Source organism: Phoenix dactylifera, chromosome 2 (genome assembly GCF_009389715.1).
Source record: "Phoenix dactylifera cultivar Barhee BC4 chromosome 2, palm_55x_up_171113_PBpolish2nd_filt_p, whole genome shotgun sequence".
Lineage (NCBI taxonomy): Eukaryota > Viridiplantae > Streptophyta > Magnoliopsida > Arecales > Arecaceae > Phoenix > Phoenix dactylifera.
This window is the reverse complement of record NC_052393.1, coordinates 15,429,437-15,445,529: the sequence shown is the minus strand read 5'-3', so window position 1 is coordinate 15,445,529 and position 16,093 is coordinate 15,429,437. Positions and strand designations below refer to the sequence as shown.

Here is a 16,093-nt window from a genome sequence, read left to right as displayed (position 1 = left end):
TTGCTAGATCCAGTTCTAATTGGATATTCTTTAGATGCTGAATTCCACATCGGTGCTACTTGCCTCCAATTTAATGTTGAAGTGCTAGATTATCATGCCAAATCTCAAGTCATTATATCAGTAATAGTGTAATACTTTTGCATTTTAGTGGTACTTATTGTTGTGTGGAGAGGATGAGTCTATTTTGGTGAAGTGTTACTGATTAACTTAATCTTTTGTCCATGTGTAGAATTTACTTGAACTGATATACAGGTTACTTTATTGACAACAACTATCATTTCCTGTATTTCAAATTATATAGAATGTAAATGCAGTATGAAAATTTCAGAACATTTTAATTTTGGTAAGAAAGTCGAAAAGTTATCTTGCATTAAGCAACGTTGAAATTTCTGGAACATTTCATTCTGTGCCATATGGAAAGTCAACTTAAAACCCCATTTCTCATTGCATCAAGGTTGTTCCCCTCAAAAAGGGTATTGCACCAAGGTTTTGTAGATTTTATGTTTATTTCTCATGAACTGCTCTATGATCGATTGGCTCATTGGCATGCTAGATCAATCAAATCGATCTCCAGAACTAGATCAATTAGAAGACAGGTATCAATTTGCCTTAGTAAAATAATTTAAAATTTCTTTTTTATTTTGGTACAAGGAATTTAAAGTTTCTAATAAAAAGAAACAGAACAAGGAATTAGTAACTCATAGGTATAAAAACTGATTCGGATTTGATTACATAGAAGATCATAAATAACTGAGACAAGTATTCTCCAGGATGGGTTGGTTGTCAGAATAGAGAGAAGAATCGCTAGATGAAATCCAAGGAACTCGTCACAGTAGTTGAGTAGTGGTCGGTTAGAAGTTGCACAGAGATCGTGCGTTCGGTCCTCCCTTGTGAGCTTGATCAATGTTTTGAACTATTCTTTGTCCACGCTTCTAAAAATCGATTTACATTTAGAAACTGCTTGTTGAACTCTTATTTGCGGATCATGTGCTCAATTACTTCCTTGCTCGATGCCAGTGTTCAATGTGTTCCTCTGTATGATTTGATCGTTCTATATTTATATTTATTTGCCACTATATGCCACGTGACCAAATAAATTTCAGGATAAATAATATTATGCCTTTCGTGCATTTATATTTTGAGTCAGAATGCTTCATGTGACAACTGATATGGGACATAAAGTTTTCATAATTAACTAACTGTAAAATGAATATTAAGTAGTTTAAATGATAAACTTAGAAAATTTTTTAAGCAAAAAAAAAAAATTTATTCCCACCCATATTTGACACGTTATAATTGCGAAAAACCAAATGAATTATTAAAAAATGATTCTTAAGAATCGAATATTCTTCGTATGTCTATATAATTCATGAACTCCCTCTTGTATACGTTAAATTAATTAAAATTTTATATAAAAAGATTTGATATCATAGTTCTTCAAGATATCTTGCAGATGAATCAAACCTGCCAAATCTCTGGATCAAAGTTTTTCCTTTTCCAGAAAAATAATTAAAGGACCTTGGGCATATGAAGCTGGCGCAGTCAAAACCTTGTCAAAGAAGGAGAAGGGCCGGTTTCAAGCAAAAAAAAAAAAAAGGAGAAGGGCCGGTTCTTAATAAAACTGAAAGGAGAAACGCAGAACCCTATTGCCGCGTGCGCCTGGCCCGCAGAAAGAAAGAAATCCAAAGGCTCTCGAAACAAGAGAGAAGCAAGAGAGAGACGGAGAGATCGATCCAACTCCTCCTCCTCTCCCCTTCCCTCCCTCCCAGATGGCATCCCAACTCCCTCCCTCCCTCCTTCCTGTAATCGGCCCCGACGGGATCGCCAGAGAAAATCCCCTCATCGCCTACACCGAGAAGGTCTCTCACTCTCTTCTTCTTCTCCTCTCTTTCTTCTTAAGGCTAAATTTCGCCCCTTTGTCACCAATTTACTTCGCTTCACCAGCTCATCGAGGACGAGCATATCCAGCTCAAGAGGTACGCCACCAATGCCCATCCATTCCCTTCTTTCTCCCATCTTCTCTTTCGTATCAGATCTGCCTCATTATTTCCTTTAAATTTTTTCTTACCCAAATGCGGGGCATGAATTGTGAGCCGGTTTCTCTATACAATTCTTTCTTTCGTGTACTCTCCTGGTAGTAGCGCTGTACGATGGAAATGGCGACGTGTGCTTCGATGTATTTGGATGTGTACTGCAAGCAAAGACCAGCCTATCTTCTTGTGACAAGTAACGATGCTGAAATTTCTCTTCTTTTGGTCAGGCTAGTTAAAATCCAATCAGACCGACTTCCTGAGAATGCTTGTTGTTTGAAAATGTGCTAGTGTACTGTGAGTTTAATCTTTTCTTCGGCATGGGTGTAAGCCGTGTATAAGTTTTTAGGTGAGGAAAAAGGTGGAACATCGAGAAAAGAAATGTTCCATCGTCAAGGGTAGAGAATTTTCTATTTGCTTTGTTTGTTCGGTCTGGTCTGCTATCGATTTGGCAGATGCCAAATTTGTAAGGGTTTTTTTCTGCATTGTGGCTTAATTCCTATTTCCATCTTACTCAAGGTTAATTTTAACTGAGCATGAAAAAGAAAAAGAAAAGAAAAAGGAAAATGTAGATATAATTACTAGCGTTGTACATAAATAGCAATTTTGAAGCTATGTCACAAATCAAAATCTAGAAAATGAAAATTAATGTTGAATCTTTGATATAGGCAATCTGATACGCTAGCCATTTTTTTAAAAGACAGATGCATATTTTAAGGCACCTAAACTCTTAATGGAGCAACCGCAAGCTTTGAAACATGACATGCTCGCTGAAACAGAAGTCCCCCTTAAACGAGAATTTCTTAAGAAATAATAAAAGAGTCATGAAATAAAGTAAATTGCATCGATATTCTGTTGGAAGCTGATTACTATAATAAATCTAGCCAGGATCTATAGCTGCAGACTTTAAATGCACAACACTTTCAAGAAAATATTGGAAAAAAATGTATCGCTTTTATTCAAGACTTGTGTTCTAATGTTTGTTGAGAAATTATGAAAAAGGTTATCCAAGCTTTTCAATTATTTTCACACAACATCTTAATGCAACTTCAAAATAAAAATAGTCATCCTTTGCATACTATTGATGGTTGGAATAATTTGCATGCCTTTATAGAATTAATTAAGGTGCAGGGTGAATTACACCATGTACAAGCCTTATTTAATTCATGTACTTCAATTAGGAAGCCTAACCAAGAAACCTAAAGCTATTTGTGCCTTACTTTGAGAATTGATGTGTAGTAAGTTATAAAAACTCTGGGAACAGTGAAGATCATTTTTATCATAATAAGATCAAATTGATATTTGGTACAAGAGGCATACTGAGTGTTAGTACCACGGACTAACTTGTAATGACATTATACTAGTATCGTACCGAGTATGGTACCGATAAAAGGTACCAAAGCTAGTACTGCGAACCATGTACCATATAGTATCGTATCATATGCACTTAAGTTTAGATCCATACCAATGTTCCAGGTTTAGGACATACAAAGCTTCCTCATAGCACATCTGGTTGAGGAGTTGTTCTTTGTATTCAATTTTAGAAAACGGAGAGCAGTTATGACATCCTAGTTGGTAAACCTACATTTATTCTTCATTTTAAGAAGATATATTCAAAATTTACAAATTTATCAACAACAGAAAACTTCTACTTGCAAAAAACTTCTATTTTAGGTTCTGTTTTGGGGTACTATCATGACCATTTTTGCCACCAATATTGTCATTGCCACAACCATTTTCACCACTCACTACTACTGTTATTGTTGCTGTATCCACCATCACCATCATCATCAAACTTGGTCTTCTGTTTCTTGTTTCTAAAAATTTGAAACTTTTGTAAATAATACAATGCTTCTTTTTCTAAGAAACTTGAAATGGAAAAAGATTTCTTTCTTCTTTTTTTCTGTTTACTACCACACTTTTTATTGGATCTGAATAAATCTCAGCCCCCTACAGCGCCTATACCGCTTACTTTCAGTCATTTTTCTCCATAAGATACCTTAGTCCTAGCCTGCTGCTGAAACTGTTCTATAAAACCTTTGAAATCTGCATCTTTTAGGTTTACCTCTGTTCAAGAATTTCCTACACATGCCGACAACAAATTTCTGGATAGCTAGTAAAACATTCTTACAAGTTGCTGCCTCCTACAAGTCATAACAATAGACTTTAGAGTTATTACAAAATGCAGACATTGCTAGGGTTAAAAATTGGTAGAATTATTTGGTCAAATTAGTAATTTAGGTTTTTGCAATCTTCAGACCATCATGGCTACCATGCAGTTAGATTGATGTCATTTAATCTAGAGGACGCAGAAAGGAGTTGTTTTTGGCAGGCGAAAGTCTTTTTAGGGGTAAGGGACTCCTTTAAAAAAGTTTTGTGTCAAATTGCCCAGGCAAAGCTAGGCGGTGACAATCCTTTATGGCCTAGGTGAGCGCCTAGGTGTGTAGGCTGCCATTTAAGGAGGAAAGTAGTCAGTCTTAATTATGAGTATATCTTTAATGACATACATAAATTAGTATATGCATTTATCATATATGCATTTTTCGACAATATATGGCATTATATTTTTTGTTTTGAAACTAAAAAAGCCTAAAGATCAAAATCCACAAGAAGAAGACAAGCACTAATACAATTGCTGCTATATCAACAACCAGCAAGCTATAGGGCCATAACCAGGCAGCCAAAACCGAGCAAGGAGTAGATGAAGAAGGAAGAAGAGAATGGGAGGGAAGCAACAGTGGACAAACTGTAGGGCAATAGAAACACCTATCAAGGAGAAGAAGAAAAGGGAGGCAGCAAGCAAAAGAGGCTAGCAAGCAAGATGAAGCAGAAAAACATGAAAAACTGGGGAAACTTGGGAGGATAATCAGAGGAGGAGAAGAATATGCTGAAGATTGGTCCAAACAAGGAGCATGCATGGAACTGAGAAAGGAAGGAAAAATAACAAATATGTACATTCTTGGCATCAATGCTGATTTATTGCCATCACCATTGTGACCCATCACTGTTGGCTGATCCAACAATGGCCACTGACCAGCCTACCATCTGCTGGAAGGTTGGTGATACCTTCAATTACCCTCCAAAGGTCCCATATAGGATTCAAATAGGGAAAGAAAAGAGAAAAAGAAAATCCTTAAAGAAGTAAAGACTTAGGCAGGCTTCGCCTAGCAACCTGGCTCAATGTGGCACCTGGGTTACTATGTTTAACAATACTGGTCACTGTATGAGGAACTGAGCATTTTTCCTCATGCTTGCAAAATGATAGAGGAGCATTTTAGTTTGGAACACTGACCACAAGAAATAAGACTAGGCATATGCTTTAATAGATGTGAAGTTGTCTAGAAATATGTTAAATTGCCCAAGGGTGAACAACTACAAAAATAGAGGTGGTACTGGTAGTCAATTGGATAAAATAAGGTATAAATTGGTAAATACAGAGTATGCAAGTAGTCTCAAGCAATAGCTATTTTATGCCATCAATAACTAATTTCTTTGTTGGTGTATAATTGTTAGGGATGAATTCTCGGAGAGGAAATAAGTTTACACAAATTCTTACGGGCATGCTCAAAGTTGATATCTTGAAATTGGGTTTAGACACAAACAATGAAGTCGACTTTAGACACAACATGAAGAAACCAAAGGCTTATCTAGCAGAGAGAAGTTTAGTCTGAAAAAATGTAACAAAGCTAAATTGCTCAAAACTATCTCATATTAGAGTAGCAAGCCCCAAAATTTGGATTAGGTAGACCCAAAACTCAAAAGAAGCATTTGGTATGCTGGTTGCACAATTTTATCACATGGAAAAGGAGAGCCTAAAGCTTTTTCAATCTGCAACATCTACCTTTTGGCAAATAAAAAAGAATAATATCGTCCATAGTGCGGGTTTTATTCCTAGGATTAGATATATAGGAAAGACCACAATGCCTTACAAAAGCAGGAGCAATGGCACAAATTGTTCAATATGAAATTTTGGGGGTATTACTAGAGAGTTATATTGATCTTTTGTATTATTGATCTTTAACCCATTTTGCTATGGGAGGATGCTGCTTAGAGCACAGAGAGAACTTGATCCTGGTACTTGGGTAAGAACTAGTTAGCTGCTCAGTTCTATCCACTAAAGCAGTTTAACTCCTCCTGATCCCGCATGTTTCAAATCCAATCTGTAAATTATTTGGCATCACACTTGACATGACTTGTTACTTGTTTCAACACTCTCTGCTCTCTTCTACAATCAAAGTTTTCTATTGAAACTACTTAATCATTAAGCTAATCCTTTTTCCCTCTTATCTTCACAATTTTCTGCCGAATTGTCCTCATATTGTATCAATATCAAGGTTTGATGACTCAATTTCATCTTCAGTTTTAGCTGGATCAAATGAGTTTCAGTTTCAACAATTTTGATGGTTTTGCTCTAGCATCAGCAGCTTCAATGGAAATCTATTAAAAAAATGCAGTTATTAAAATTAAGAAAATCTCTTTAATTAGAGTCAGACAAGGATAATAAACAAACATCATTCTAAAATTAAATGTATTCTTCTAGTATTTCCAAAGAACAAATAAATTGATTTTTGAAAGTAAAATGTTGAGGTTCATGTTTAGAGCACTAAATCTTTGTCAATCTAATATCTAACATAGATAAGCATGAATTTGAGTTGATTATGACAACAATATTTGCTTTCTTGCTAAATCTCTTTAGAATCTAATGTAACAGTATTTCCAAATTCTTTAAAAAGTTGCAAATTTCAAGTTTAATCTTGTGAAAATGTTTCCTTCTGTTTAAAGAAATGATGAAATGCAAATGATTAGAATAAACAATTTATATGTTTGCGTGTGCATGTGTTTATTAAATTTAGGATATCAATTTTTGAAGCCACCAGAAATCCACCTAAAATAAATGAGTTTGGATGAGGGTGTTTTATAATTGGGTTGGTCATAGATTAGCCAAGAGCAACTTGATTATAAATGGGCCAGGTATGGGTTTGGCCTGTGTAATCACTATAGATTAAACCATAATTCGTCGAACTAGTATCAGAAACCGTATCGGCCTTCACCGGTTTGGTATGCTATCGATATGTACTATGCCAACGCAGTGCGTACTAGAACTAGGGGAGGGAGGGGAAGAGGGGGAGAGAGAGATAGAGTAATCACCTTGCCTGGGCTATGGATGTCCCTCGAGACAGCTGCGAGATTTTCGAATCCAAGGTTCCGATCCCTCGATCCAACTCAAAAAGATCCTTGAATCCAAGCTTTTTATGTTGCTTGGTCTCAAATCCAACTTGATTGTTTTTTGATTCATATCATTATCGATCGGGAGATGGGAAGTTCGAGGGGCTTCAAATCGATGACCTTCAGGAATGAGCATCAATGAGGGACGCTTACTGGAACTAAGGGAGGGAGAGGGAGAAGAGGTGGGAGAGAGAGATTAGCTTGCCTAGGCCATGGACGGTGCCTCCCTCGAATCTAAGGCCCAGATCCCTCGATCCAATCCAGAAAGATCATTGAATCCAAGCTTCTTGATCTCAGATCTAATGGCTTAATTGTTTTTTGGTACAAATCATCATCGATCAGAAGACGGGGAGGTTGAGTGGCTTTGGATTCATGACCTTCAGGAATGAGTGGTCGATGAGGGGTGCTATCGAGGGGATGAATAGGTAGACCCTAGAAGGAGGGAGCACACCATTAATGAGGCCCAATCTTGAAGCGCTATGGGTTTGACAGTGGAGGAGGTGGCTGTGAGAGTGGCAGTAGTGGTCGAAGCACGAGAGAAGGATAGGACAGCAGGGTGAGAGAGGAGAGAGATTCAAATATACTGAAAATAAAAATGTTGCATGATTAATGATAATAAAATAACAAAATAAAATATACTGAAAATAAAAGTGCAGCAAATGGCGTCTTTAAGAGTTTTTGTATTTTCTTTTCCTCTTTAATTTTTTCTATTTGTTTTCTCACTTTATTTGGATGCAAATCTTAAAATCCTATCTTTCCCATATTTTATTTTTGTTATTAAGATATATAATTGACAAGGCAACTCCTATTGGGTTGGTGGGTTGGATGTGGGTCCATATAAAATAAACAGGATAGGTGTGTATGGGTTTATAGTTTTCAACTTGATTATGAATAGGTTGGATATGAGTTGAGGGTTTTTTTGGCCTAACTCAAACCTGATGCAATCCAAGCTGTTGCCGCCCCTAATTAAATTTGGCCTCACATGTTAGTTTTGAGTGTAATAACTCCAAAAACTATCCCAGTTTTGAATTGGGTGTTGGTCAAAGCCAAAATTTTTGGTTCCAGTTTCAGAGTTTCATATGAAACTTTAAAATATGATTTTAATCATTCAGTGGTCTTCCTACCCTTGAAGATCGTGACCATCTAGTAACATCTTAATAACATCCCTCTTATGACTTTCAAATCAGTCTACCCAACTACTACTTGCTGCACCTGACAAAATTTGGGAGTCCAACTGCATCTTATCACTTGTTCGTGCATCATATTAGCACAATGCTAGTATAAAATATTTCAAGATGTTAGACTTCTTGCTATATAATGTTTTCACTGAGCATGTAAAATTTGCTTTCTCAGATGTGTAAGTTTGTTCTGTGGGGTAAGTCTGAGGTGTGATGGTAATTTGAAGTTGTGCCAAGACCAAGATAACAATTAAAACATGGATGCATCTTGTCAGATGTGGTTCCTCAAGTCTCGTCTATTTTGTGCTGGTTAAATCATAGAATGTTTATGCTGCACTGGATATGCTTCATGTAGCAGATGTTGAGTATAAAAGCTTCAAAATTACCTTCCCTACTCTATGATTAGGGGTGCACCATGGAAATGAGTCATTTTTTCTTTCAATTTTTTTTCTGCAACTCCTATTTATTTTCTAAAAAAGTTTTGGAAGATAAGCTTGGTATCCAAAAAGCATTTAAGCAATTGCCATATAATAACCAAAGTGATGGGATCTGCAATTTGTGGTAAATCTTTTGTATGATTCTGTTTACTGCATGATAGAGTAGGCTACATAAGAGTTTTGTCTGAGTTGGAAAGGTCAATGTTGATAATAGAATCCTTGTTTGGGTTGCAATCTTCATTTCTGATTTGGTCCGATCCTCTGCATTATAAAGGGGCATATTACTGCATTTTGCAGTAATGCAGCAAAGAACAAATATAACATTGATTTGTTTTTTCTGTACTAGTGCAAACTTCAAGATGGTGAGACCAATGACCCATTATTGTATCTTTAAATTACATCAAGTTTTTGGCTGATGCTAGCTATATCACTAAAGTTAAAAAAGATTGGAGGTCCCGTTACCTATTTTTTCTTGAAATCATGTTTTTTCTCAACTGGTTGCAATGTTTAGAAGTCGAAGGCAAAAGATAAAGCACTTGGACTTTTGTTGACGCCAGACTTCGTCAATTTTCTGTTTTGCTAAGGTAACTTAAGAAATTAAAAGGAATGTAAAAGAAATAAAGGGCATACATGTTAAAATTGGATTTAGTTATTTTACCAAACATTGGTATTGACAGAAAATTGAACAGCCTGGTAGAGACTTTTTAGGATTCCCTTTGCATCGTTATGTCAAAAGAGAGTAAAGCTTTAAATGGTCTATGAATGTCAAAGTTCTTACTAAGTTTGAAATGTTTTTACATGCTTAGCATGTAGATATTTTTTTGACATATAATTGTACAAGTCCACATACGAGTGAGATGCCAATGATTTTCCTTCTTTTCACCTTCAGGTTCTCATCTGTTTTTTTTACATACTACTTTGATTCGTATCTACAACAATATGCTTTTATTCCTTTATTATTAGCTTTATATTCTACAAGATAAGCTGACTCATTATATGTATTATTGTTTGGTTGGAGATGAAATTTTCTTAGCTGATAAAGTTGTTGTCGTGAATTTTTAACAAAGATTCATAAATGACTCAGATATATCCAAGAAAATTATTCCAAGATTCATGATGTTGAACGTGAATTGGAGAATCTTACATTGGAGTTGAAACTTACAGCAGGGCCAAAGAAAGCAGGTTGGTGCACCATCTTGTTTATCTTCATTTGTAGACACTTGACTCATTCTTGTAGCATAGAAATTTGTAACTGATTTAATTGTTCTTATTTTTCATCTTCTTTCTCATATTGTGGTGTATTTTCAGCACTCGAGCACTTGCGAAAGAAGATTGAACTACAAAGTGAAAGAATACATGTGGCTAAGCTCAAGGAGGACCAAGCGAAGAAGGTTTTGTTTTGCTGGCATTAGATTCTTATGCACCTTATCTGAGTTTTTCTTTGTTACACTTCTCTTTTTCTTTTGTTTTATGTAGGTGTTTTATATGCCTTTTATATGATTTATTTGTTATTGATAAATGTTTTTGACCCATCAACTTCCCAAGTCGCAGTGCATCTTAGTGTATGCCACTATACTTTAGCCTGAAGGGCAGTATATTTGAATTTGTGTGATCAGGTGAAAACCCAGTCACATACTCTCATAAGGTTGTATATACCCTGGGTTTCAACTATCCCAGTAGAACAAGGGATTAGTTGGGAACCAACGTGGAAAGGAACTCCAAACATCAAGATACCAAAGGATGCTTTGTACCCTAAACATTGGGGAAAAGCAATAAAATCCGCCTTTTACTTTAACTGCATCATTCAGAAATCCTTGGAAAGGGTGGGATGGACTGCAGTGTTAGCCCAGGAAGAAAACAAGGCAAAAAATCTTTTTGATGTATGCCTTAGACATTCAGAAATTATCTGATTAAGAGAATGCCTTATCGGAGAAAGTTAATAACATCATATTGTGATTGGGTCATTTTTGAAATCCACTCTAAGAGGTCATTCGTAAACCAAAAAAATGTCGCCCCAACATGATATTTACAAATTGCATATTTATTTTAATATGCTCTTTTAGTGGAGCATTTCCAAATTAGAAGAATGATATAAAATATCTATAAAGCAGTTAAAACATGGAAAACTTGGTCCATCATTGATAACACCATTATTTCATCATCTTGATGTATCTTGGTTCAGTCATTAGTTCGATCAGACTTCCTCATACATCAAATAAATTGTTGTTAGTTATATCTTACAAGGGATGCTTGGAGATTGATTGTTTTGTGAGAACCCATTGAGGCATGTGCTTAGTCCCGCATCAATTATTCGCCGAGGAGATATTGGATGCTTATACAACATTAAGGAACCCAAGTGACACCTTCTGGCTAGCATTTTCAGGGGGAAGTCATGGGTCGTTACAAATGGTATTAGAGTAGACCCTGCCTATAACCCATGCAAACTAGGTATGCTGTAGTGAGTCCTTTTTGGCTGACCATGGGTCAATTTGATGCTTGTGATTGAATTTGATTAGATTTGGACCTATAGCCTGGCGAGGATGCCAAGGCTTAAATGAGAGATGTTTGAGGATCCATGCAGGCATGTTTTTAGTCTCACATTAGTTGTGTGCTAGAAAGATCTCGAGTACTTATACAGAGCCAAGGAACCTAAATAGCACCTTCTAGCTAGCCTTTTTGTGGAGGTCTTGGGGCATTATAGATTCATTCTTATTAGAGCCAAAATCATTTATGCTTACATTAACAATAAAAATATGTTCGTCTCCTATGAATGTACATGATTTTGTAAAGCACATGTTTTATAAAGAAAATGACAAATTTGAGTAAGGATTAACATACTACTTGCCATGCCCATTTTGGTCATGGGTTGGGTTGTAAAGCAGCATAATAACATGTGCCATGCCATAGTTTTGTTAGTTACATGCTTGGCATGTGCCATGGTTTGTAACGATAAAATTGAGACTGTCACACAATAGAATTGACTCCATACCAGTCAGTATCGTACAATATTGTTGTGTGCGTGCACTAGCACAAACATAAATAGATTAGCATAGATAGATACACAAGATATAGGGTACCTACCCCGAAGTGGTGCCCTTATCCTGTCGACATAGTATGTTTTATGTGGCATGGGCTAGCACAACATCATACTTCTGTCCGTGTGTTTGAGAAATAGTAATATTTGTTGGAGTGACAATGTGCCATAGATGATGACTGGTAGTGAACTTGGAATAGATTTCACTATTTGCCTTGTGGATACTTACGGATATGACAGCATTAGGGATGACATGTTGGCTTATCCTAAAACATGATTCTCATCTTTTGGATGTAACTCTGCCTTCAGCCTTTTCTGCCTCTTTAAGATCTTTAAAGGATAGATCCTCTTTTTGTTTTATATGCCCATCATTTTAGATATGTGGAACACTCCTTTCTAGTCAAGGTTTTGATTACTCAGTTACCAAGGAGGTTGTTTCAGAGAAAAAATTCCTAACTATGTATGCGATTAAAGATGGCAGAAGAAAACTTTGTGATGACCTCATTCTGATACTCGGATTTCATCTCAACATCAAGATGTTAAAATGAAATAAATTGTTTCAATGTTATGAACATACAAAATCTTTTGATTCATCTTTTCAGGGGTAATTGCAGTAGTAATTAAGTTCACCTTATTGTTTCAGTAGTTGGATTAAGTCGCCTTATTGTTTCTGTACAATAATCCACTTGTCAATCACATGCAAAATACAATCTAAACCTTCTTTACTGAATAATCAACTCCCTAATGCAAGGAACTTATATTGGTAGTGAAATCAAGCCAGGATAATCTTGAATGTGATTACAAATAGGTGATGAACTTTTAGATTTGTAGGGATTTCAGCACCCTGAATTTTTGTTACAGCCAACTCAGCTATGGAGTAGTTGATTCCATACCCATAGCAATCTAAATTTGATTAGGGGTCTTATTTCTACAATATATATATATATATATATATATATATATATATATATATCAAAGTGTACCTTTGCATTTGTGAGTAATCTCTTACTTCTATTTGAATTTCGGATTAAGGAAATTGCAAGAACAGTGAAACTATTCAACATCTTGAAACATAGGGAATTTTGTTCGCATCTCAAATAAGTGGAAACTGGAAAGCATATGAGTCATCAGTGGCAACTGACCATTGTTTTCTTTCAAAAGAAAGAAAGAGAGACACAAAATCTTTATACATCTTTGCATTCCTTCCCCAACTCCCTCTTAAGACATTCACCCTACTCGTAATAGCACACTTAATGTTAGATTTTTTCTGTAACTAAAGAAAGCATGGAGTTTCAAAAACAATTGAACTTCTAAATGATGAGGAACGTTGGTAAGAATAATATCATATCACGACTCTAGGACACTCCAAAATACTCTAAAACTCAACTGACTCATCACTGAAATACAATGACGCCTAAAACAACTCTTTATCAAAACTGGATTCAGAAATATGACTAAAACGCTGCCATAGTTAGGGGAAGCCCTAAACTTCCTGGTAGAATCATATTAATACCAGTCGAAGTACTTTAGAAAAAAGGACAGTAAATGCCCATTGTGGACTCCTTTTAGAACTTCATTATGTACTCTTCAATAAAAAGGACCACAGTGTGGCAAAAGAGTGCACATTCTACTGTAAGTGGTCAAATATTTCTTTCTGCAATGTTCAGCCTCCATCAATTAGATAAATTTGGAGGGCCTCTTGCATGCACACCTTAAAGGCTAGCTGGAAACTTCGTTCTCCATGGTAATCTTTAAAATCAGATTATATTTATTTTGAAATTCAATAAATAAAAGGATCTAATTTACACTCTTTGATGTATCCTTGTCCATCTCTTTGTTTATTTCTCTCTTATGTTTTATCTTATGTTCTACGTTTTGTATGATATGCTGCTAACTTTGTTTTTCTGGTGATCCTTCATTTTTTTCTTCTGTAAATCCCAACACTTTGCATATTTACTAGGAAGTAGTTATTTTTCATATTTCTGAGTTATGAAATAATCAACAATAGATACTGTATGTATAAAATTGGATATTTGGGAGGGAGGCTTTTCCCCCTTTTCCTTTTGCATTTCATTTTAACAATTATAATCACATTCCATTATCTTTTAGGAAGATGAGAGTCTATGAAGCCTGTGGTGATGTTTGTTGTATCTTTCCAATGTTCTTTGGCTTCATTATTACTGGCTTTTGGATGATCTAGGGAATAAACTAATTTTGGCATCTTAGGTGTGGGAAGCTGCATCTCAAGCTGTTTGGGATGAGGAGGAAACAAAGAAGAAGATCTGTGATGATCTAAATCAGCTGGTATGATTGTTTTATTTTATTCTTTTGAAATTTTTTCTAGTCAGTGTCGTGCTAATTTGGAACACTTTGCCTATTGCATATTGAATAGGTCCAAGAAAGCACAGCTACTCAACTTACAAGATTGGAGGAGTTAAAAAGGCGACTTGCAGCTCTTAACCCTAGCAGGAGTTCCTTTGTTGTTTATGTAAGTAATCTTTAGTGTCCTCCACTATATCATCCTTTCTGTCCTACATAGGCTTCATTATGCTAACCTATTTGGCTGATGCCTCTCTGTTCTTTTTTTTCACTCTATTTTTTTTATCGTGTTTTGTCATTCTGTATATAAAGTTCTTTGGCCATCATGAATGGTGGAGAATTTGGAACAAAGGGACTATTCTTCTCAGATCATGTGTCAACAAATTACAGAATTATTGCAATTACTGTTCATATAACTTCCACCGCAATGCGCTGGTTGTCAATTGGATGATCATGACTTATCTATGAAGTGATCTTGTGGCCTATCTTGGGCACATGCAGCTCAGTTCTTAATATGTTTCATGGACTCTGGTTTATGAGCACTTAGTGTGGGTGTGTGTCTAAATGTGTTCTAGCATCTGAAAGTTTCTTTTTGCAGACTTATACCATGATGTCATCCTATACCCATGTCCAAGTGTTGGGTGCGAGTATTTTGAATAAATCGAAGGGCCTGGGTAACATATCTCTTATATAGGTATAATTTGGTTTGATAGAGCTACTCCTAAATTGATGTTTTAGTTATCATTTTCAAAAGCCCAATCAGCTGCTGAAACAGCTACCATATAGCCCTTTTGGGCCAAGAATTGCTAATGTCTATAAAAGCACTTTGTTTTTGCAAATCATAAAAGAACGTTCAAGCCTTTCTACTAGCCACATTCTTGTGTTTCTCTCAGTACCTGTGTTTTTCTATGATCCAGTGATTGTCTCACTGCTAGGATTTTCTGATTTGTAGGTGACATAACTAGTTGAATATTTTTGTTGAAGTAACAACACATTGGAGTGGAATAGTCTACTCTTTTATGGCATCTACCTTTTCTTTGCTTTTTTCCTTCTGACTTAATTAAAACCAACTTGTTTATTTCCCAAATAACAAGGGTCTGCTGTACTTAACCAGTCGCATTGTGCACATAGGGTGGCATGAAATCTCAAAGTTCTACGATTTGTTTCCAGTAAATGGGTAATTTTCCTGTTATTGTATCTAAGCTACATCATCATCACAGTGACCATAAAAGTAAGGCGTACTTGTGTATGCATATATTGAATATTATAAGCTGAGTTTTCTTTATTCTTGTTGCAGGATGGCAAGTCTGTGCAACAGACTGACATCAATGTCACAGCTTCACAACCTGCCCAGCTTCAACTCTCAGAATCAAGTGGCGACGTGCCTGAAAATACGCTAACAGGAGGAAACAACAGTGGCCGGTCGGCTTCAGATGGGCGCAGCCAACGATCTGTTGAAGTAAGAGAAAAGAAAAGAATTCCAAATTTGGGAAGTGGGAAGGGCAGCATGGTCCTGCCCAAGGGAAGAGGACCTTCAGGCCCTGGCTGGACTGGGGCTGGATTTGATGTTGGTAATGGTACGTGATGGTAGGGTAATTTCAGATTCCCCATTGCAGCATCAAACGGGTGTCGGCAGGATACAACTTGGAAATTTCTTGAGGCATCCTTCATTCTTATTGTTTTCAGTTATCACCGTCATCATTTTTTTTCTTTTCTCAGCTCATTTGCTGTTTTCAGTGAAGATGATTAGAGATATATTACACAGCATTCCTGGCAGATCTTGGACATTCTTTAACAGCGTATTGTCCTTCCATCCTAATTGATTCTTCGTGTGTATAAAGAGAAGGAAAAAAAGGCTTATCCACGAAA

General features: G+C 36.1%; 1 protein-coding gene across 2 annotated transcripts; it reads left to right on the top strand.

Annotated features, from left to right (window-relative positions):
* Nucleotides 1-222: 222 nt before the first annotated feature.
* Nucleotides 223-16,093, top strand: LOC103697091. 2 transcript variants are annotated; one of them, XM_039123390.1, is made up of 8 exons: nucleotides 223-1,562; nucleotides 1,598-1,859; nucleotides 1,945-1,976; nucleotides 9,956-10,053; nucleotides 10,180-10,262; nucleotides 14,132-14,209; nucleotides 14,298-14,393; nucleotides 15,522-16,093. In XM_039123390.1, exons 2-8 carry the CDS (start codon nucleotides 1,770-1,772, stop codon nucleotides 15,807-15,809), a joined length of 765 nt encoding a protein of 254 aa, XP_038979318.1. In that variant the 5' UTR covers nucleotides 223-1,562; nucleotides 1,598-1,769; the 3' UTR covers nucleotides 15,810-16,093. The 2 variants fall into 2 exon arrangements, with proteins under 2 accessions (XP_038979318.1, XP_038979315.1); XM_039123387.1 differs by having other exon boundaries at nucleotides 223-1,859.

Excerpts from the sequence above, each read along its gene's own strand:
- LOC103697091 (XM_039123390.1), top strand. The coding sequence starts at position 1,770 with ATGGCATCCCAACTCCCTCCCTCCCTCCTTCCTGTAATCGGCCCCGAC. Across the intron at positions 1,860-1,944 it reads TCATCGCCTACACCGAGAAG|CTCATCGAGGACGAGCATAT; the intron begins GTCTCTCACTCT and ends TCGCTTCACCAG. Across the intron at positions 1,977-9,955 it reads GAGCATATCCAGCTCAAGAG|ATATATCCAAGAAAATTATT; the intron begins GTACGCCACCAA and ends TAAATGACTCAG.